The sequence below is a fragment of the Onychostruthus taczanowskii genome, unplaced genomic scaffold (genome assembly GCF_017590055.1).
Source record: "Onychostruthus taczanowskii isolate IOZ18803 unplaced genomic scaffold, ASM1759005v1 scaffold12, whole genome shotgun sequence".
NCBI lineage: Eukaryota > Metazoa > Chordata > Aves > Passeriformes > Passeridae > Onychostruthus > Onychostruthus taczanowskii.
In genome coordinates, this window is record NW_024498351.1 from 15,472,257 (window position 1) to 15,494,205 (window position 21,949).

Here is a 21,949-nt window from a genome sequence, read left to right on the forward strand (position 1 = left end):
CCCTGGCACAGCTCAGTAAAACAGTAACCATCTAATTTTTTTCCTTTTATTTTTTAACCTGGACAAAGCAGTACGTTTTCTTCTTTTCTTCTAAAGGAGTGCTGAAAATTCCCAGGGCACTCTGTGTTGAGGCAGAAGTCAGATGAAGTCTGTGGCACAGGCACCAGGGCAGGCAGGAGGAGAGGGGCAGGAACTATTTTGTCCATCATGATGCAAGTGCACAAGGCCACCCTGGTGACCAGCCTGAGGAACAGAGGTGCCAAGTCCTCAGCTGGAGCCCTCTCCACTTGTCATGCCCTGTGCAGGAGGAGGACACCTCCAGGCCGTGAAGTAGAAGAGGAAACCTAAAAAGCTCCTCAGCTCTGTTGCTCTGCTGTCCCATGGCTCCTGTGCCTGGCAGGCTGGCAGCTCCCCAGAGCCCTCCCGGCATCAAGGGCTGTGTCCCATCTTCTCCTCCCCACTTACTTCTTACTTACGGAGAAAGTCATTCTATCTTGTAACCACAGTGCTTTATTTGCAAGTAGGTGCCAGTGGACCCTGGAGATTTATTATTGATTCATTATGAAGCAACTCAGGAGTCCTCAGACCTAAGGCAGGCAATATATTTGTTGCTCCTCCTTAAAGCTAGATCTCTTTGCCTTTATGGTTTTATTGTTGTCTGTAAGCCAATATCAAGAGACAATTACCTATCATGCTTTGCTGTTAGGCAGCAAACAAGTTTCACCAAATCACAGGAAAAAAACCAAAGTGAGAAACCCACTAATTTTTGCACACAGAAGTAAGGAAAAAAAATCCTAGAAAGATAAAGCTTTACAGAATGACAAATAGCTTTGAAAAGCTCTTTCACTGCATTTAAAACACTTGCCAGGAGATGGGTGGATCTTTTTTGATCCAGAAACTAATGAAAGACTATTGCCTTAAAATATTTAGACCACTGCAGATTTCAGAACCGTTTGTCTTTCTAAAAATTAGTTGCTTGGGATGCTGTGGAAGAGGAAGCTGCCTTTTTTGACACTGGATTAGTAGCAGGTCGTCGGGTCCAGCCAGTTGAGACCACCAGGTTAAGTCTCAAGACAGAGAAGAGCAGGTCAGTCTCACCTGCAGGCTTGCTTTCTTTCTTTCTTTCTTTCTTTCTTTCTTTCTTTCTTTCTTTCTTTCTTTCTTTCTTTCTTTCTTTCTTTCTTTCTTTCTGTCTTTCTTTCTTGAAAAAGAATAGTATAATCTCTAGACTATAGTGGCATGTATTATGTGAATTCTGTGTCTCCTGACTGCTGCCTTGTGCCACGGATAATGCAGTCAGGGGTGCAACTCTGGCACGGGTCTCCATGAACAGACGGGTCAGCAGGCAGAAGGAACCAACTTCTGCCCAGATTTCTTCCAATTGGGATCTCTGCAACTCAAGGGGAAGAGAAAGAGGGTGGATACTGTTCTCCATAAGGAAGATGAGGGAATTGGAATATCAGGTTTTAAAATCCTGAGAGAGTTCACCAAAATAAAGAGGAAAACTTGAGGATGGAGGAATGTGAGGATATACTTCAGTAGCAGGGGATTCAAAGTTAGGACCAGCAGCTGGAGAAGGAATATCAGTTCAAGACAGAATAAAAAACATTTTCCATTATTGGGAGGCTGGAGGATCCTGAACTCCCAAAAGCCAGCTGAGGTTGGGAACTACATGTGCCTGCCTTCCTAGTTCACACAGATTTAAAATAAATAGCGACTGACACTGGAATGTTCTGGCGTGTCTGTGGTTGTACTGTAAGCATGTGGTGCCCCTGAGCGATGCCCAGCTGGGGCCAGGAGATGGTGCAGCCCCTGAGGCCAGCAGAGGTTGGCTTTCCTGGAGGTGCCCTGTTTGTAGGCGGAGTGGGGTCCTGGAAAAAGCCCTGTGGGAAGGGATGGAGAGAGATCCTAGCAGGGCCCATCTGCCTTGCCATGCGGACTCCTCCTCCCTGCTGCCCAAATTCAGTGGCCCTCCTTACTACTGGTTAACTCCTGGCCTGAAGAACAACTTGCCACCCTTCACCCAGTAGGTAGGAACAAGGCACATCTTGCAAACCTGGTGAGGTATCCCCTCGGCTCAGGCACGTCCCTAAAACACAAGTCAGAATTGCTTGTCTGAACCTATGAGCCTTCTCCTCTTGATGTGTGCAGGAGGTTTCTGCTCCTGAAAGTTTTGGTTACCCTCAAGGTGCCCACATTTGTCTTAGAATGAAATCTTCTCCTTTTTTTTCCCCCATTCCTATCATACATGCAATAGCTTGCTGTTCATTCCCTTGCAAGGCCTGCAAACTTATTTTCTGTCCAAAAAAACATCTCCTCTCTCCAGCAGAAGGTCTGTGATGCATCCCAGATGTTTGCACATGGCTGCAGTCACCAGACACAGCAGATTACAGAAGGGAGATGGATGAGCACCAAACAATTTCTTCTCCTCCTGTCCCTTGGAGGCAGGGAAGTTTTGCTGTTGGCTCTGTTTGCCATGCTGGTACATGAAACCTTTTAAAGATCACTTGAAAGCTTCTCCATTTCTAGCTGTGATTGTCAGGGGAACTGGAAGGGGGATGCAGAACAGGTTTACATCATTCTATAAGATTCATCTTGTATCTTCTCTTTGTTTACGTTTTTCCAGTTCCAAATTAGCCCATTACTATCCCTTCAAAGAGAGGAAAAGTGCTGGCAGAGATCGTCTCCACCCTGTGGCTGCTGGTGGTGTTCTCAGTACAGCCTCAGGCTGTATTCGTGGCTCTCTCTGGTTGCATCCTTTCTGCTACCCTTGGAGGATTTTTGGCAAAAAATTCCTGCTTTTTGAGGCTGGGTTTGTGCCTGGCCAGCTGGGGCCCTTGTCCCTGGCTGAGACCCTGGATGCTGAGCTTGTTATAAAATAATTTATTCTGTTTTAGGGCGTGTTTATCATATGAAAGCTACTAGGCCAGAGAGGGTCTCTGTGCTGCAATGACTGCCTGTGCCCAGGTACTGTGGATGGTACTTTCTCACAGTGAAGCTGCCCACCTCCCTTATTGTCTGGCATTCTGGCTAGGATGGCACTGTCAGGACTGTCCTGACCCACACTGGTGACAACCAGCAAGTGTTGAAGGGGAACACAGAAAGAGAGCTTCTTTTACACAGAAAATTTCCTATGCTTCAACACTGTGCTGGAAATAGGTCCAACAAAACAAGATTTATTTTTTTTTTCAAGAGAGAAGAGAATACTCAGCTTCACAGAGCGAAGCAAGTGGCTGAGCAGCTCTTCACTAGAGAGATCTTTTTATTTAGAGGTTGAAACTGGTAAGAACCTGTCCACTCTGCCCTTTTTTCAGCAGTCTCAAATGAAATGCTGTTTGCTCAGCTTCCTGGAAGGATGTCAAAGCTTAACATTAACAGGAATACACCTTTCCTATGGACAAGGAGTGAAAAAAACCAACCAAAAAAGTAATGTATAATGATCTGTGCTGACAGCTTTTTCTAATAAATAGTCCATATAATTCACAACAGGAAAGATATTTTTATCAACAAACTACTTTAGAAGAACAGACCGATGGGAACAGTCCCCCCAGCCTGCACTTTGGTAGAAGGTAAATTCTGTCCCAGTGATGCCTCACACACACTGGCTGTGTGGAGAAAGGCAGAGTAGGAGTAGATATGTGAGGAACAGCACTGAGAAATTGTGATGAAAATCATGGGAACATCATTTTCCAAATGGGATGAGGAGCTCTGCCTTGTACTGATACATAGGTTGTTTGCATGGCACTGTTTATAATTTTGCTCACACTTCCTAAATGGTACCCCTAATGAAAAATTATGATTTCCTTATAATCTGTCATGTATCTGAATTGTTTGCTATATTTTCAGTGGGACAAACTACCATTTTCTTGATTGATTCAGAAAAGTGAACACTGGAGACAATGAACTGACTAGGAACAATGAAGCTCTGTATGTGAAATCTGGCTGGATATTACCTGTTGGATTGGAGCTCATTGAAGCTGATTTGGGAAAATCCACGCTTGACCTCATCCCTTGCCTTTTCCATCACAGGGTACCACAGACAATTTCAGATGGGCCCAGGCCATCTGCTTCAGACGTCCTTAAATGCTGCCGTCCCCTGGGCACCAGGGGAAACTGTGTGACACACAGAGCAGCAGCCTCTCTGGTTTTTGGGGTCCCTCAGTGAGAGATTCATTTGAAGCCTGTCTCTGGCAGCTCTCCAGGGCAACGGGGATATGTGGCTGTCACCACTTTGCACATCCCACATGATGAGGCACTTCACCTGCCATGGAACAACCCGCTGTGGAAAGCAGGTCCTGGTTCTATTGCCTCAGCTCCTACCACATTTATTCCTCCATCCTCCTCCTTTGTATTAATTTCCTGAGCTGCCCTGGCTGTCACATCTGCACAGCTACCAGCTGGTTTCCCATTTTTAATTGACCTCAGAGGGCTTCTTCAAGAGCAACACCTGCTTTTGTGAGGGCCTTAATTTGTCACTGTCCAAACTGGAGCAGCAAGCATTTAAAATGCAGCCCCTATGAGCGTGTTGTATTTCTTCAAGTGCGTGATTAATTGCTAGGCCTTTACAGGCTGCACTCAGCTATTTCTGCATAAAAGAGTTTCTTCTGCTGGAAAGCCCCCCATATTATGGATATTAAATATCTTCTTCTTCGTACGACCTGGTTTGTTCATCCCATTTGTTCTTGATGAAAGAAGTTGTATGAAATGCAAAGAAAGCTCAGTGCCTTCACAATTTTATTCTGTTTAGAGGAGAAAAAATAGTTATTTTTCTTTGTCAGAAGTGTTCTTGTAAGGAACCACTTGAGGTTAAGGCAGGAGAGGATGTTTCAGGATTTTCACCCAGCCTCTGCAGCAGTGTAAGCAAGCAGTTTGTATAATCCAGCTCATAAACTGCTTGAATTCTACCTTATAAAACATTCAGCTCTTTTTTTTGTCTTCTTTCACAGCTGCTATTTGAAGACTACTACAAAATCATAGTTTTTAAGCCAAAAATTATTTCCTTGTTATAGCTGTACTTGGAGAATCCCTCCATGGATGGGCAAGGGCTGCTTTCCCTCTCTTACAGAATCTACTCAGTTGGGATGTGGTCAGCAGGGTTACCCCTCTCTCAGCCCTCACTTCTCATGGACAATGAATGAGTTGTAAGATGAGAACCAGATTGCTGCCTACTCTGGAAAGTAAGGACACGAAGTCTTGCACTCCAAAGCTCCACCAGTATGGAATACATGGAAGAAATATCAAGGGAGAGTGCAATTTACAGATGGATGGATGGATGGATGGATACATTGGGAGGCAAATAAGCTCTTTAAAAAAATTAATTTTTAATTTGTCAGAGCCTCCCTCTGCCCAGAGATCATGTAGAAGGTGTGAGCCACATCTTGGAAATCAGAAGCAGGCTCCTGCTGAGTCACTTGGTATGGTCATGTCCTTGCAGGGCTAAAACTAACCTGCATAGGGGGTACAGTGAATGCCAGTGCACTGGTTGTTTTAGGGATGTAGGATGAGCAGCACGTGGGACTGCTGAATAAAGGTTAAAACTGCCTCTAATGGACACATGGCCCATTATATACAGTATAGTTATATACATTTATGTGGAGCCTTTGCATAGAGGCAGCCCAGTGAGAGCAGCAGGCTGAGTGAGCGTTCAGTAGGGATTGTGGATGATACCCAGCAAGCCTGACCTGTGTTCTAAAGACTTTGCAACAGCTGGTGTCACCTCAGCCTCCCTTTTTCTATCTGGCAAGGAAGCAATGACAGTCTCCAGCCAATTTTGAGGCTTAATTAATATTCATTGAACAATGTATCTAAGTGATGAGTAATGTTTTAGTGTATTATTAATTTATTGGGAAAAACAGAAGGCTGCTCAAGAGCTGTCAATGCCCACTCTGGCAGCCACAGAAAATTGGTTGGTCATGATGCCAGCAGAGAATGCTGACATTTTGGGGCTGGCTCCCTGCAGCCCCTTGGTGAGGAACAGAGGAACATCCTCTATGCATGCATTGGTGTCCCTTGCTCCTGAACACAGATACAATCCTGGTACTAAAATGCCTCATTTGCTGCAGCCAAGGGAGGATCAAAATCAGCTCCCAGGAGCTCAGCTAAGCCCTGATCTGTGCTGGTGTGGAAAGCGGGCACTGAATTTCCCCTTCCTCAGCCCACTCTTCATATCCCTCCTCACCATTTCTTTGCTACCTGTGACTATTCGTGTCGGAGTTCCCCTGTGACCCAAGGATTCTGCATTCAGCCTCGAGCCAAGCTTCAAGCGGACACAAGAGCCACAGGTGAGTCACAGCCCTGCTCCCCTCCTCTCCCTGCTTTTATGTGTTTTGTTCCCCACCCGTGGGATCAGGCTATAATGACAACAAAGGCAGCCTGAGATGCAGCCCAAGTCCTGAGAGGGGGGATTACATCCAGCTGGTTCCCCTCGGATCATTTAGGGCCACGTACCCCGGAAGGTGCTGCTCTGCCCACTCATCCTCCTGTGGAAACAGGAGCAGGTGGAAGCTTGCTCGGAGTGTTACATGGAGGCTGCAGGTTTGGGGTGAGCAGTAATCGGCCCTAGCGCAAAGGGTACGGGGAGAGTTAAAGGGGAGAAAGCGGCGAAGCTGCGATGAGAGCCGCAGAAGGAAGGAGCAATCCCGATCCCGCCGCTCCTCACAAAAGGCCGGGAGCGCGTCGGGCCCGAGGCGCGCTTTGCGGGCCGGCCGGCAGGGGGCGCGCCCGGGCCCGCTCCGGGGCTCCTCAGGGCCGCGGCCTCGCCCCCGCCTGCGGGCGGAAAATGGGGAGCGAGGGGTCTGTGTCCCGTTCTGGGCTCCTCGGTACGTGAGAGACGTGGAGCTCCGGGAGCGGGTCCAGCGGAGGGCAACAGACCGGCAGCAGCCCTGGGGCGGTGCTGCGGCTGTACGAGGCGTTGCGCATCTCGCACAAACACCTGGCTGGGCTGGGGACAGAGCAGGGCAGGCCGCTGGCAGCTCACAGCGGTTTCCTGATCAAACTGGGCTGGCAGAGCTGAACTGCTGTAATTGATACGGATTTGGGACAATGTCATGCTGGTTTTTAAGTCTATAGCAATTTTCATGTATTTCAAATATCGGAATTATCCATACAGTCCATATAATCCATGTAGTCCATCTCTGTGAAGCTTGAGAATTACTGTGTCCAGTCAACTGTAATTCTGAAATGTGCTTATTTTTGAACCTTGTCTTAACACAAAAAAAAATGTTTTTCTGTGTATGTGAAAGTTGTCTTTTAAAACATCTGTTAAATACTTCTTGTGCTAAAATGTAGGGTTTCAAACCTTCCTCTTTAACTAGGCCATGTTTTCTTAAAAAATTCCAGTTGGATTTGGTGCAACCTGCCCTCTCTGCTAGGGCCCTACAGGGAAGAGAAGGTGAGGAAGTGTTACAAGGAGCTTTTCCAATGCCCTGTGCCCAGAGCTCATTTGGTCTGCACCTCCCCTGAGGTGTGTGGGTTAACATCTGACAGATGCCCCAGCAGCAAGCCTGACAGAATTCAAGAAGCATTTGGACAATACTCTCGGGCACATGGTGTGATTCTTGAGGATGGTCCTGTGAAGGGCCAGGAATTGGACTTGATGATCTTTTCAGGTTCCTTCCAACTCAGAATACTCTGTGATTTTGTGATGTATTAGTTAGGAGACAAGGAAGATGACCAGCACTGCAAAACCCTCTCATTCACCCCTTATTTGCAAAGTCTCTGTACTTGTGAAGGGTGCAGGCTGGTGTCTGGGCCAATGAAAAAGTGTTTCCACAGGGCTGCAGTCTGTGCAGGCAATGCAGGCTGCATCCAGGGGCATGCTGGAAGGCTCACCCGCTGAGCCTTAGCCAGCCATGCCACTTGCATGGCCACCAAGGTCATTGGTAAAAAGGGCTCTTCTTCTTTAGCTGTGAAATTGCCATTTTTGGCACTATTATGGGGAGCTGACTGAGACTTATTCCTGTGCAGGTAGCCCTCAGCACCTCCCTTTTCTGAGGACCCATGTTCGTGGAACATGAGGGGAGCATCTCTGGCAGACCTTGGCAGTGCTGCTGGGTCAGAGGGAGTCCTGCTGGGAATTAAAGGACTCGTTGGCACACCTGCACCTTCATCATCAGCTCCCTGCTCTGTGGTCAGTTAATATTAGAAAAAGGAGATAAATTCTACTGAGTAGGCTTGGAGACTTGTTTCTGTTAAATTAGTCTCTTCCACGGACATTGTTGGTTTGTGGAGCTTAGAGTGGAGTAAGGACCCTTTGTCCTTGAGGCCTGTAGCATTGGATTTTGAGGTCTTGTTGACATTTGTACCATCTCCCACTGGGAAAGGGGGGCTCTGGACAGCCTGAGCCTAATGCACCCTCATAGCAGAGACAATGCTCTTAATTTCTGGGCAAGCAGCTGATGTGATGGTGACACAGTAGGCTTAGAGAAGTGGGTCTGGAGAGGGCATCCAAGGCTCACCTCTCTTCTTAGAAGTGCAAAATGTTTTGTCATGTCCGTTGCCTAGTGGGAATGACGTGTTCCTGAATGGATGTTCAAAAGGTTAAATAATGAAACACATCTGGAAAAAAGGACTGTATATACGAGCTACAGCATCTCATGTGATGCATTTAATGTCCTTAATTTACATGCTGACAACTTTGCCATTTCTAAACAATGTTATCATTCGTCTTTCTGATAATTAATCAGCACAAGCTTCAAACACTGTTTATCACACTTTGATGCAGCAATTAGTCAAGAAAGGCAAAGTGTTGAAGGGAAAGTTTTGGGCTATTTTTTTCTTCAAAAATCTTACAGTATTTACAAAGAAGTGCTTTTTCTAACACCATTTTAGAATTATTCACTCATTCACAATCAGTCATTGTATAAAAACATCATTCAGAAATATGTTTTAAAATACACCCACCTCCATTGCATAGTATACAGAAAAATAGGTGAGAGTTAAGACACTTGATTTTTGAATGAGAATGTGAATTGATTCAGAGGTATGACATTTCTGAGGAAGAAAGATGCACTTTTCAAAAGATAATGAGCTGTAGTTCTCCTGAAGCTAGTAAGCTTCTTAAAAGTCTGCCATCAAATTTTGCTTTTACAGATCAAGATCTTTTACCAAACACACAATGCTTGCATTAAGGTCAAACAAATCATATTGCAATTGGATTTACCCTCCAGTATTTGCACGTGGACACTGACAAATATGAGTTACACAAAGTACTCACGAGGATTGGTGTTGGTTTCATGTGTCATGGCCCATCTGTGGAACTACTCAAGAGACCCAATTTGTTATTTTCAATTTCTGTTTGTATAACTGAGGAGCCAAATATACCCTTATACCTTTAGAAACATTTCTTCTGTAAGAAGATCTTGGCTTCTGCTCTCTGGTAAGACCTAAAATAGTATGTTGTGGAGGGGTTAGCAGGCACTGATGGTGTCTTATCCTGATGATTTTCAGACAAAACTTGGTCATTTGGTTATCTTGTATGCTGAGTTTTTTTTCTTCTTCTTCTTTTTTTTTTTTTTTTTCCTTTAAAAATGTGCTCCAGTGATTTCATTAAGCCTGGTCCGTTAAAGAGCAACAGGGAACTCTGAACAATAGGTGCTTGTTTTACAGCTACTGCAAATGCTTCGAAAGCACTAAATTGCCTTTTATACTCAACAGTCTAATAACAAAGCCTGATTTTTTCAATTTTTCTCCCAATTGATTTGATGGTTCACTTGAGCTTTAATAACACATTACATAAATCTTTACAGCTAGTACAGAAGTCTTTTGTCAAGTTTAATTTGGTGTTTTGTTTTTTTTCCCCACAGAGTAATCATTCAGCCTTAAATGCACTGTAGCACACATACCAGGATCGTGCTTGTCTCTGGATCCAGAAAAGTAGTAAGTGCTAGAGGTTTGTTTTACATGGGGAGGGACCTCAGTCCTTCCAAAGGCAGTTGTTGCTGAAAGCTCCTGGTTCAGAGGTATATCAGATAAAGTGCTGTGCACTCCCGAAGGCACCTCTGGCAATAGCTCTGTCCTGTCCTGCTGTTTCATTTAACTTTGTTGTTACAGCTTTGCTTGTGCTTGATAGCCCATGGTGGAAAAAATCCCCAGGATTAGCTGGGAGGACGGGAGATGTATCAGTGTAGACCTCTCTCCCTGCTGCAGAATAAAGGGAAATGTGCTGATCGCTAGGTGGAGGTATAGAGAGCAAAAGCTGATAGAAGAGCAGTAAATGTTGAAAAAACTTCAGAAATGCAGTTGGGTATAAAATATCAAAATGTGATCAGATTATATTATCTTCACCAGGCAAAGCAGAGAGGCTGTTAAATGCCAGACTTCCTCATCCTATGTTCTCCTGACCCTTGTGTGTCCAGATGTCTATTCATTTTCCCACTGGCTTTGAAGTGGAGGATTTCTGTCACTTTCTTCTTCCCCTCTGCTGTGGCCTGTGAGGAAAGCCTGCCCCTGGAAATGGGCATAGCCAGTACTCATGTTGTGAAAATAAGGAAAGGCTGAGAGAAGTAGGATGCTCTCACTGCTTTCCTGCTGACCCACCTCTCTCAGCATTATGGTCCCTCAGCAAAGCTCTTGGCTCTCTAAAGACTGTGTCTGTATAGACAGGGCTCGGCTGGCGCTGTAAGGAGATGATGGGGCTCTGCCGCTGCTGGGGCTGGAGATGAAAGGGTGAATCAGGATGAACCCAGCTACACGCAGGGAGGTTGGTCTCCACTCCTGAGCGTCTCAGTGTGGCCAACCAGAGTGAGCTCCTCAGTGAAAGATGCTGGGGTGAGGTGTGTTTGATGCTCAGAGATCCCCATGTGCACCCACCAGAAAATTTTGTGGATACCCAGCCAGGATTCTGCCCTCACTGGCAGTGCTGTAAATCTAGGTGAGTGACACCATTGTCCCTAGCTGTGTTTGGAGCAGCACAAAACCTGGCTTCATATTAAAACCGTTGTAAATGCAGGATTGGTCAGATTCATGCCTGGTGGAGCACCATGGAAGAGTGGGGGACAGCACTCTATTAATGAAGCTATTATTCAAATGAAAAACTTTAAAAAAACAAACAGAGAAGGATGGAGTTGCTGGTGACACTGACTGACATTGTTCAGGGATCACAGGAAGGAGATCTGCCTGGAGAACAGGGAGAGCAGAGCTAGTGCCAGGACACAGCTGCTGTGCGGGGGGAGTGGTGCCAAGGGGGCTGTGTTTCGGAGCATGCACTCCACCCTGGACCAGGAGCCATTGTTGGGCAGTGGCTGTACTCCTGCCAGGCTGCACATGATGTTGTAAACATCCACAGATCTGATGGGAGGCGCTCGGTAGTTGGATCGGAAATCTGCAGGCAAAAGAGAGGAGATGGCATCATGCAGCTTGGGCCCCAGCCCCTGGAATGTGGGGTGCTGTGGGGCAAGGGCTCCTTCGCCTTTCTTGGGACTTACCCACCAGCCTGGGATGTGGCATGCTGTACAATTTAGAGCGTAGCTCAGCAAAAACATTCATTTAAACAATTTTATTCATTATTTTTATTCTAGACCAATTTTATTCTAAAAGCTAAAAAAACCCTGAATCTTTAAGTACAGGAGCTACTTTACTGCATGTGCTTGATAGACTTAATAGCCTCACACAACTGTATTGCACATTCTGCTTTCACTGGTGCAATACAATTAGCCTGGGACTCTGCCTGGTGCTCTGCCCTGTTTAAAGGGCCTGATGAAGTGGAAACCAGGAGTTATGTGTCTGCCCATCAGACAGGTGGGTGAGTTATGCTGCAGCCTTCCCAAAGAAAGTGCCCTGCTGTAGCAAGTCTGAATTCCCCCAACAAAAGCAGGATTCATGTGTTTTAAATAGAATTGAAAGTTTAGGCCAAAATTTAGGAAAACAGGGCAAAGAGTTAGTAACTGCACTGGGATATCAGAGAGAGGCTGACCAAATCCCTTCACATCTCTCTGCCCTGTCTCTTCAGCTATAAAATAGATGCAGTGCAACAAACTCTCCATAGTGAGGAAATCCTGCCATCTATTTGTAATTTTTATAATACGTGTCTCAGAGTGCTGCATCGGGGTCCTGATGTGCCAGGGGCTGCAGGAATGCAGGGGTGAGGACCATGGGGCTGCAGGGGAAGTGGAACACCAGGGATAGTGTCACTGTACCTGGGCCATATGCGAGGAAGAATCCTCTCATGTCCATGAGCTCGTTGTCGTAGCCATGCCAGCCATTCTGCCAGGCCTCCTTCCTCCCCGTCCCGTTCTCCCAGTAGGGCAGCTTGTCCCTGCTCTAGGTGACAACAGCAGAACATGGTTAGTGCCTGCCTGCTGGGCTGTGCTGGGGCACTGTGGGGTGCCATGTTGTGTCTCCACGTGCTGTACCAACCCTTCAGCACCAACCTGTGACCTGCACAGGCGCTCATGCCCAGGAGGGGTGACTCCTCGTGACAGGCTTTGCTGTCTCAGAGTAACCATTTCCCCCTCCACAGGGAGGGGAGGACAGCTCGTGCAGATTTCTGCCACAAGCACAAAGTACCACAGTGGTATGTGGTATGTGTAAGAAAGGTGCTGGCCGTCTCCCCATGCCTGCAGCACTGCTCTCCCACCCAGCACCATGCACTTCTGTGGGTTTACTGGGGTGTTGTTCTGCCCCACATGCCATTGACACCTTAAAAAAATAAGTAATTTTTTGTTCCATTTGACTAGTCAGCCTAATAATACAAATTTCACCCCTACTAGATATTTTCTAATTATTATTTCTTCTTCCTACCTGTTTTTGTATTAAAGCAATGAGATTTGTTCCAGGGAACACTGGCTCTAACCTGAGACAGTCCCACTCTCTGTGGCCTGTGCTCTGTTTTATTTCTTTGCTCAGTGGATCCATGCTTTATTAATTTGTCATGATAAATCTTGTTCTTCCTAGCCCATATTGCACTTAAGATGTACTTTCGAATTCCTTCCTTACTTTCTCCTGCTTTGTATTAACAGCTCTTACCTACAACAGTGCCATATCTGTCAGAGCAGCAGGCCCTAGGGGCTGATCAAAATGCTGGACCAACCTGTCCATGAGTTTCTCCTGTCCCATGCTCCTTAGGGATAGCAGCAGACAGATTGGCACTCCACATTACCCCAAAACTGTGACAGGAATTTCACTTAAACAAAGAACATCAACTGACAGTTTATCAGACCCATGACATTAATTTCTCTGATAATTACAGAGAAGGAGCTGCACAGCCCTCTAGAGTGTCCAGGTCTAGCCTTCTCACTTGGGCACAGAAGGACAGAAGATGCCCCAAAAGAGTTTCCCACACTGCCACTTCGGGCAAGTTCTGCAGCTCCTGCAGATGGTGATGCAGATTAAATGAGGATCCCTTTCCTTTTATAAACATTTATTTTGTCTGATTTTTATCTTCTTCCTTAAGAAATAAAATTGACTGTGCACTGAGGACAGCAGTAGTGATGACTGAGAGGTATAGCTCTTCCAACTATTTTCCAGGGGACCCCCCTTTTTCTTCATATGTAATACTTGGCAGATGTACCAGATAATTGCAGAATACTACAGAATGGGTCAGGTTAGAAGAGATCACAGTAGATAATCTGGTCCAACCTCCCTGCTCAAGCAGGGTTGTTCTAGATCACATTGCACAGGACTGCATCCAGACAGTTCTTGAACAACTCCAGTGAGAGATGTTCACAGCTTCTCTGGGTAATCTGTTCCAGATTAAATGAAACTGTTTTAGCTAACAAATTTCTTTTCCTGCCCCCATGTATTTCCCTGCTCTGAGGAAGCCAAGAAAACCAGCTCCTTCTCCTCTTCCTGCCATAGCACCTCCTTATGCTGTAGCTTCCTGGGGATTCCTGGGGATTTAGTGTGTTGCTCGCCATCAGGCGACCTGCACAGCATTTGCCAGCATCAGCTTCAGACAAGTGAAGTCACTTTAAATTTCTGGTGGTTCTTTGGCAGCATCATGACATTGCCATACCTACACCCCTCCATGGTCCTAGCAGATGTCCTGGACACCGCTGCTTCCCCAGAAATATCAAATGCAGGAGGAGATAGTGTGCTTTCCATAACCCACCCAGACATCAGGAGGCACCTACTTGCAACAGAATGTGCAGTCAAAGGCACAGTAGTTACCATTATTTTTGGTGCCAGTTGAGTCAGAAAACATACTACTAACTTTCATAACTGCAGCTGAAGTGAGAGCTCATGAAATGGAACCACTAATGGCAGTAGCTTGAGGGACAGGACTGTGCAAGCATCCCAGCACTGCCCTTCTGGAGCATCAGGCTCTGCCTTACAGCAAACCCCAAAAACTCCTGGGGCTTCTTTGGGGCCAGGACACTGGCAGCACACTAGTGTGCCTGCCTGGCAAGGCCAAGTGGGATGGAGAACTCATCCGAGATGTAATTTTTCATCCTCAGACTAAGCCTGGCTGGCAATCCTTGTCAAAGATGAAACAGACATATCTGAGACTGCAAACGATGGAGTTTTCCCTGCATGTGCATGTTTAGAAAATGTGCTGCAACTGATCTCTGAATGTTGGGAAAGTACACTGGGATGGGTACAGAGTGAGCATGCAGCCCTGAGGGCTAACACCATTGTTGCACACTGGAGAGCAGCAGGGGGATCTTAGGCCCAAAGGATGGGGATTGCTCACTTGTGTGAAGGGAACAAGGTCATATGAGCAGATCAGCTTTGATACAGCACAAAATCCCTCCTCATCCTGCTTTAACCAAAACGTAGATGGGCTTCAGTTCCTATGCTCCATGATGAGGAAAACAACTTTCCAGATACATCCCCTTTGTCTCTTTCAAAAACCACACCACCAACAAAATCCCCTTTTTTCAAACAGCTTTTAGCTATCCACTAGCTAACAGAGAATTAAAAAAACCTGGGAGCATGACAGGGAAGGGCTGTACATCCTCTCTTCAGTGGTTTGGGCAGGAAGTATAATAGAAGGCTCAATAATTTCTTTAAAAATGTGACAGGAAACTTTCATTTTCATTTCCCATTCACAGATAATGAAAATGTACCAAAGAGAAGGAAAATCTGACAGCATTAATGAGAGGACATTCTTGAAAATCAGAAACAATGGGAAGGAATGGGCAGAGAGACAGAAATAATTATCATAGCAGCAGTGTTTGCTGCACTGTTATTAAGGTTTGTCAGACTTTCAATGATTTTTGAAGTGCTTTTTTATTTTCTACATAATATGTAAAAACGTTCTATTTTGAACTTTTGTGCAAGAGAGTTTAGTTGTATTTTTTAAAAATAATTTTGGAGAAAATGTTTCAGATTCCTACTTTACCTGTCTAAATCTTAACTCTGGCTTTTTATATGCTTTTTTTTTTGTTTTTTTAAATTTTTTTTTTTTTTTAGATCAGAAATGTGGTACTCACCCACCTGTATTCAAAAGCCATCAGGTTTTTTTAGAGGTGTATTTTTATTCAGCTGTAGAAACTACTATGCTAAATTCATGTTGGCTAGTGAGAAATGTTGTGGTGTGGACTGAGCAAAAGCTTGGTGAGCAGTAGCTCTGAAGGCCATGAAAGAAGATGCTCAGCTGAGTTACAATAACCTGAAAGGCAATGAAGTGCACTGACTATGCTGGGACACAAAAGAAACTCAGGACTCCAAGGTTCTGTTGCCAACTTACTGGCTTCATGTATGGCCTTGGGCAAATCACTTCATACCACTGCTCAGTTTACCTCCTTAGAAGATACACGGTTGTCTCACCCTCTGAGCTGTGCTGAGCTGCAATTAATGTCTGTAATGTGGAGGTGCCCGGTAGTGACACAAGGACAAAGTAACAACAATTCATAGTGCGAAAATAAGTTAGTATAAAAAAAAATCTCTTCATGTCTGGCTTCTCTGCTTAACAAGTTCCCAGGTTTTCAGTCTGTGCACCGGGAATCTCTGAGGAGTAAATCTCCAGTCTGACCCTTTTGAGACTGGTGGGCTTGGGAGAAATGGGGCATTTTTAGGACAGTCTGATGGGAGGAAAGCCAGGCAAAAGGAAAAATTGCCACAAGGTACTGCTGAATGGAGGGATAATAAGGGCTTGAAATGGAAACACTCTTTTTGTGCCTGAAATGAAGGTAGATGGCAAGGGGGGGAAGAGGAGTAAGGCAACAAAACTGGAATGTTTTCACAAGAAACAAGAATGTTTTCTACAAGAACTACTGCTTTATGACAGTAAAAAAGAGGCATCTTGACCATTTAAATGTCTGCCTTTAGGATAGCTGCAATACCTTTAAGTTCTTTTAAGCACACAGCAGAATTTAACATTAGTTTTGCAGTCAGCCCTTTGACTTTAACTCAATGATCAGCAATATATTGCACCTTTTCACGCTCCTGTCTAAGTATTTTGCTTCTATACTTTACCTCTACTATGAACCATCCTTCTTCAGCCACGAGAGTTAGTGGAGACACAAATTTTCCTTTTTTGTAGAAAAACCTGTTTGGAATATCCTGTATGTTATAAACATCCATGTGTTCCACAGCTTTCAGCTTTTGATATATCTGCAAAAGAAATGAATGTTAGTACACCATATGGCTGTAAAGATCATAAATACACTAATGGATACATGGAAACACCTGGATTTGCAGAGTGGCTAATCCCCTGTAATGGCTAATCATCAGCACATTCACACCAGGACTTTGCCTGTCCAGAGATCATGGCTGGACAAAACCTGCCTGTGTGGTTTAGGGGATTCTAAAAACTCGGATCATAAACACATAGGAATGTGTGAATTCATGTATTATGTATATTTATAATACACATGCTCAAAAATGTATACATGTGAGTGTACTAGTCTACAGAAACAGACCAGGAGAAACCACACCTCCACAGGAGGCAGTGAGTGAAGTGGTGAGACACTCAAAGGCACCATGTGGACTGTGGAGAGGTGTGAAAAAGAGATATCGTCTTTAGCATCTGCCACTCATTCCCTCTTTGTGCTCTTGAGTGGAGAATTAATGGCACCTCACCTGTGTTTCTTGCCCTTACCCAGTCAATCACTATCAAGAGATTGATAGTGCTGTTATCTGCTTTGTTAGTTCTCTGATGTGAGATTAATTAGCCAAAGCCTGTAGCTTTGAATCTGCACAATGCCATGCAACTGGTTTATTAATATTAATTATACTGTCTGGAATATAATCACACAAATGTCATTACACCACAGATTATTCAGAAAACAGATTTTAAATGCCTGGAAAATATGTTAATATGCCACAGAGAAGGCAGCTATTGGAGCCCCCAGACTCTATATTGTTCTTGAACAAGTTAAATATAAATAATTTCAGGAATAAATAGCTCAATTCTTCAAAGAATGAAAGGTTCTTCACTAGCCTTTCAGTTAAGTCACCCTTATGTGTATACATGTGCCAAATATGTGCAGTGATGTGCAGTGACCATAAAGACAGCACCAGGGTGTGATGGCACAATCCCTTCCACCATGACTAGGGCTAGAGAGTGGTCACCAGTACTTCTGGTGCTTTGAAATGGGGTAATTCTTAGAGATAATAACCACTATGTTATAATACACTCCAACTCATAAACATAGCTCTTTAAAATTCATTAGAAATAGAGAATCTAGTTATTGGGAAACTGAAAATCAACTTCATTTTGCTTAGAAAGCAGCCCTCCAGTAAGAAATCCTAAAAAGAAATGAAGGAAGGAAACAAAACCATAGTATAAGGCATTGTACTTTATTCTCCTTGGAATATTAGGCTGTTTAACAAGAGAGAAGCATGTGCTGAAGAGCTTTGTCAGATGAAACCCCATGGCTGTGTGAAGTTGCAACTTGCCCTTGTTTGAAGGTCTGGCCTACAAAAATAGGGAGCTCTAGGGTTAAGCATATCAATGCTGCGATCCCCTGTGATGCACTTGCCAGTGAATTGCTCATGCATACCCCTAAGACAACTTTCAGTTCTGGCACTAATTTGAAATGCTCACAATATCACAGACACAATTCCTGCAGAGACCGTTTGGGTGCAAAGATCAGCAAATATTCCCTTTAAAAAAAATTGCACAGGCTAAAATATACTGTAACTGGATAAAATATAATGTAGAAACCAAAACTATTTGCCTGGGCAACAGCTTGCCCATTTTGTACATCCACTCATCTGTATTCTGAGGACAGCAGTAATGACTTCTCATGCATTAGTTTCGGGTTAAAATATAATGTACTTTTCTATTAGTCAGAGAAATTACATTTTCATTCTTCTCAAGTGATTTTCAAATCTTTTCTCTATTGTTTTAATTTATCCCTCAAAACCCTGAAGTTCTAGCATTGAGCTTTTATGGTTGATTCAATCCAACATGCTTCATCAAAAATTCCTCCAAGGATGATATTGTAAAAAAAAATTTTTTTGCAATTCTTGTCTAATGGAGTTTGTTCCTCAGTGGGAGTTTACTGGAATATGAATGCCTGAACCTGCTTCAGATGATTTGGACATCCTAGAGTAGAGTGCCAATAAATTGATTAATATATATAAAATCCCAAAAGTGCATTTTGAACTAACATCTTTTAGCTATTTATCAGAAGCTAAGAGAGGTGGGGTTTAAAAGCACGTCCCTGCCATGTATCAGTGAAAGTTCATGCTTCTTAGTTTGCCTGCTGTGACTTTCCTTTGGAAACCAGCATCACAAGGATGTCATAGGATCCAAGTGTGACTCCTGATAAGAGCTGATTTTTGCACACATCTCTGAGAGCAGTATTTGGATGTTAAGAGAAAACAGAAGACACAATTGGCATAAAAACGGAGAAAACACAAAACTGAGGGGTACAACTAGGCTGTACTCACCTCTGCATGCTTCTCTGGAACTGGCCAGAGGCTCACAACAGGACCTCGGTCTTTCATTTGTATGGTATCACTCATATTGATATAGTTTTTCAGCTCAATCACTTTATTTGCCCAAGAGATGTCTGTCATCCCATGATCAGAGAAGAGGAGGACGTTGATATCATTCTGAAGGCCTTTGCTCTGTGAAGAAATTGCATGACAACTTTTAAGGCCATGTAAGAGCTTTGCACTGTCTGTGCCTGCTGGAAAATGTAAATCACCTTTTGACCTCCACTGTTTCTTTGGAAGTTAACCAGAAGGATCATGTCCATGAATGTCCTGCAATGTGCTTTGCCACCCACCCATAATGGTGGACATCCACTTTTACCTGCTGCTCTGGAAGAGTCTGAGAGGTTAGCAACAGAGTTTTTCCAAAACAAGCCCATGCAGCAATTTTGCCATGATACCACTTGTGGAAGGGGTGTTTCTCTCTTTCCCTCCCAAACATGAGTACTTAGCATTAGAGCTTTTAATATGTAGTGATATTGAAGATGCATGTTCCTCTCTTCACTGAAACACATAAAAACTCCAACATGCATTTGTCATTGTTAGAAATATTCATAATTGAGTTGCCATTTACCCAAAAGATTTTCTTGCTGCAAAATCATTTTAATAATGCTTTTTTAAAACCAAGTTTAACGTACAGAGGTCTAAATGCCGTCTAAAACCACTATAAAAGTGAATTGTCTGATTCCACAAACCTTAGGAAACACGGTTTTGCTTCCTTTTCCTACAATGAAGTTCAGCTGGCAACACAAGTCGTAAACAGAGCAACATGTATATTGGTTTGTGGCTTCCTGAGGCTACTGGTATGAATCCACCAGGAGGGTTATAATGCCATCAATGAAAATAATAATGAGGGTAATGGTGCCTTGACTTTCACATGAACTCAGTAGCCTGTTTCTCAGGAAATAAAAATTTACAGCCACTGCATTCAGTTACAGGTCACATAGGCCACAAAGACCAGTTTTAAAAGCCTTTTCCAAAGGCACCCAGGAGCTGGGTTTATGGATGCCACTCACCTTGATGAGTGAGATCATGTTGCTCAAGGCTTTGTCCACTTCCTTCAAAGCGTTCTTGCGCTGCTGGGACGAAGGGCCGTAGTGGTGGCCCTCCACATCGATGCGCTCGTAGTACACTGCGGCCATCTCGGCGCTGTTGTTGCTGGGTGCGGGAGAGAGGGCAAGGAGTGAAAGGCTGACACACGTGGAGACCTCATGGCTGCTGGCATTGTTTTCTTCACAAGCATGTAGAGCCACAAAACCCCGTTTTCTGCTTCCAGCCTGTGCTGTCCTACCACTTATTGCACTGCTGGGCTCATTATTCACACCCAGAGTCTCCTGAGTTTGCCTGAGACTCCCATCAGAGACAGCAGGTGGAAACTGCCATGTGCAGGCTGGTCTGGCAGTCCTCTACTAACCTCTTTGAATTAGGAAGGCAGTTTTTCCTTTAACAACAAAGAAATTCTGATTTCTTTGCTGAATGCCCCTATTAAAAGGATTATGGGAATTACCAGCCAAATGTGCTTTAATTAAAGTTTGGCACTTCTGGCTTTCTCCTGTGTGAGGTCTTCCAAACCACAGACGTCAATTCAGGATGTGCTCTGCCTTACAAAACACCAAGCAGTATGAACTGGGATGAGATTTTAGAACGGGATTTTATTCAGGAACATGAGCAAGGGAAACTAAGGTAATCTCAGAATTGCACAAGTTTAGCTGATCACACTTCTCTGTATTGACTGCTCTCAGCCTCATTAGTGGGAATAGCACACACATCAGTGCTTAATTTAATTTTCATGACCACTTTACTATTCACTGTAAATCTCCCTGAGAGAAGTTGTGTGGATAAAATCACAAACCTATACTCCTGAACCCAAACCCAGTCTTTTTGTGCTGTACTTAATATATGGCAGAGTATGCCATCCATATTACACGCTCTCATCCATATGAAGATCCCTACAGAAAGACTTGTTAGTCCAGCACCTCTGATTAAAGACACCTGGGTAGTCTGGTGTAATGAGTGGGACAGAAGAAGCAAATCAGAGATGAGGGACTGTGTGAATGAATTAGGGTCTGTCATTTGCATTTCTCAGTTTGTAGAAGGCCTCAGAGGAGCAGTCCTGTGAGAAGCTGAAGATGTCTGCTGGGGTGGGAATTTCTCCACTGCTGGCCCTGCAGAACAGTGTTGTTCCTCACTCTTCAAGATTTTAAAATAATTTAAATGACATGGCACTCCCCTCTCCCCAGTTTCATTTTAAGCATTACTTTCCATCTGTATTAGGCATAAATTATTTTCTAAAATTTAACCCTGTAATTTCTCTATTGCATACACAGTCATTGAACCTACTGAAATAGTTCTCTTCTGTTGCAGTACCTGTATTATAAGCTACTTAAACTAATTTATGTCTTCTCACCTGTAAGTAAATTATCATTTTGATCAAGATAGAAGCTAAGACAGAGATTTATTGCATAAAACAAGTTATCTCATTTAGGTTGTGGTGAGATTTCTCCATGAGGGCTCAGTGCTGTAAGGAAGAATATTTAATTACTTCAATGGGACAAGCTCCAGTAATGCAGCATGCTTACAAGTTTGCAGGATTTGGTACAGCATGTCTGGGGTTTGACTTTGTTTCCATTTTTGCCAGTTTTTCTATGGAAAAAAAGGGTTTTCTAAGTTTTCTAAGAAAACCCTTTTCATGGGTTACATGAGACAAGTATTCTGTCTTTAGACAGAGGTATTCTGTTAGTCCTGTCTCCTTCCATCACCAGTAACTTTCCAAATAAAAAAAAAGAATGCTGAAGAAAGTTGGACAGCATTAATAGCAACACCAAAAAGTATTTTATATTCGACCAGCATACTTTGCAAGTACAATGCAGACCTCATGACACCTCTCCAGGAAGGTAGGTAGATTACAACAGCCCATAAGTTACGGCTGTTGAAAAGATTCAAGGGAGGTTTTAGTTTCACTTGCCAAAAACAGATGCTTGAATTTGTTTTGAATATTCTTGGTCCAAATAGTGGTCTTGAAGCACCTGTTTGAAAAGACTGGAGAATATTCCTGAAGGATGATTTCCTTTGGTTGCAAGAAAAGCTCAGTGGCTCCCTGATGAGTTAGGTACTTCTCTACCCT

General features: G+C 44.0%; 1 protein-coding gene across 1 annotated transcript in view; it reads right to left on the reverse strand.

Moving 5' to 3' along the window:
- Positions 1–11,096: 11,096 nt before the first annotated feature.
- The window catches only part of ENPP6 (ectonucleotide pyrophosphatase/phosphodiesterase 6), a 29,700-nt gene continuing 18,847 nt past the window's right edge, over positions 11,097–21,949 (reverse strand). The window contains exons 4-8 of the mRNA XM_041395731.1: positions 19,842–19,983; positions 18,781–18,960; positions 16,357–16,494; positions 12,135–12,258; positions 11,097–11,320 (exon numbers count right to left, since the gene is read on the reverse strand). Coding sequence (XP_041251665.1) covers positions 11,097–11,320; positions 12,135–12,258; positions 16,357–16,494; positions 18,781–18,960; positions 19,842–19,983 — 808 coding nt within the window. The remainder of the gene's footprint in view (positions 11,321–12,134; positions 12,259–16,356; positions 16,495–18,780; positions 18,961–19,841; positions 19,984–21,949) is intronic.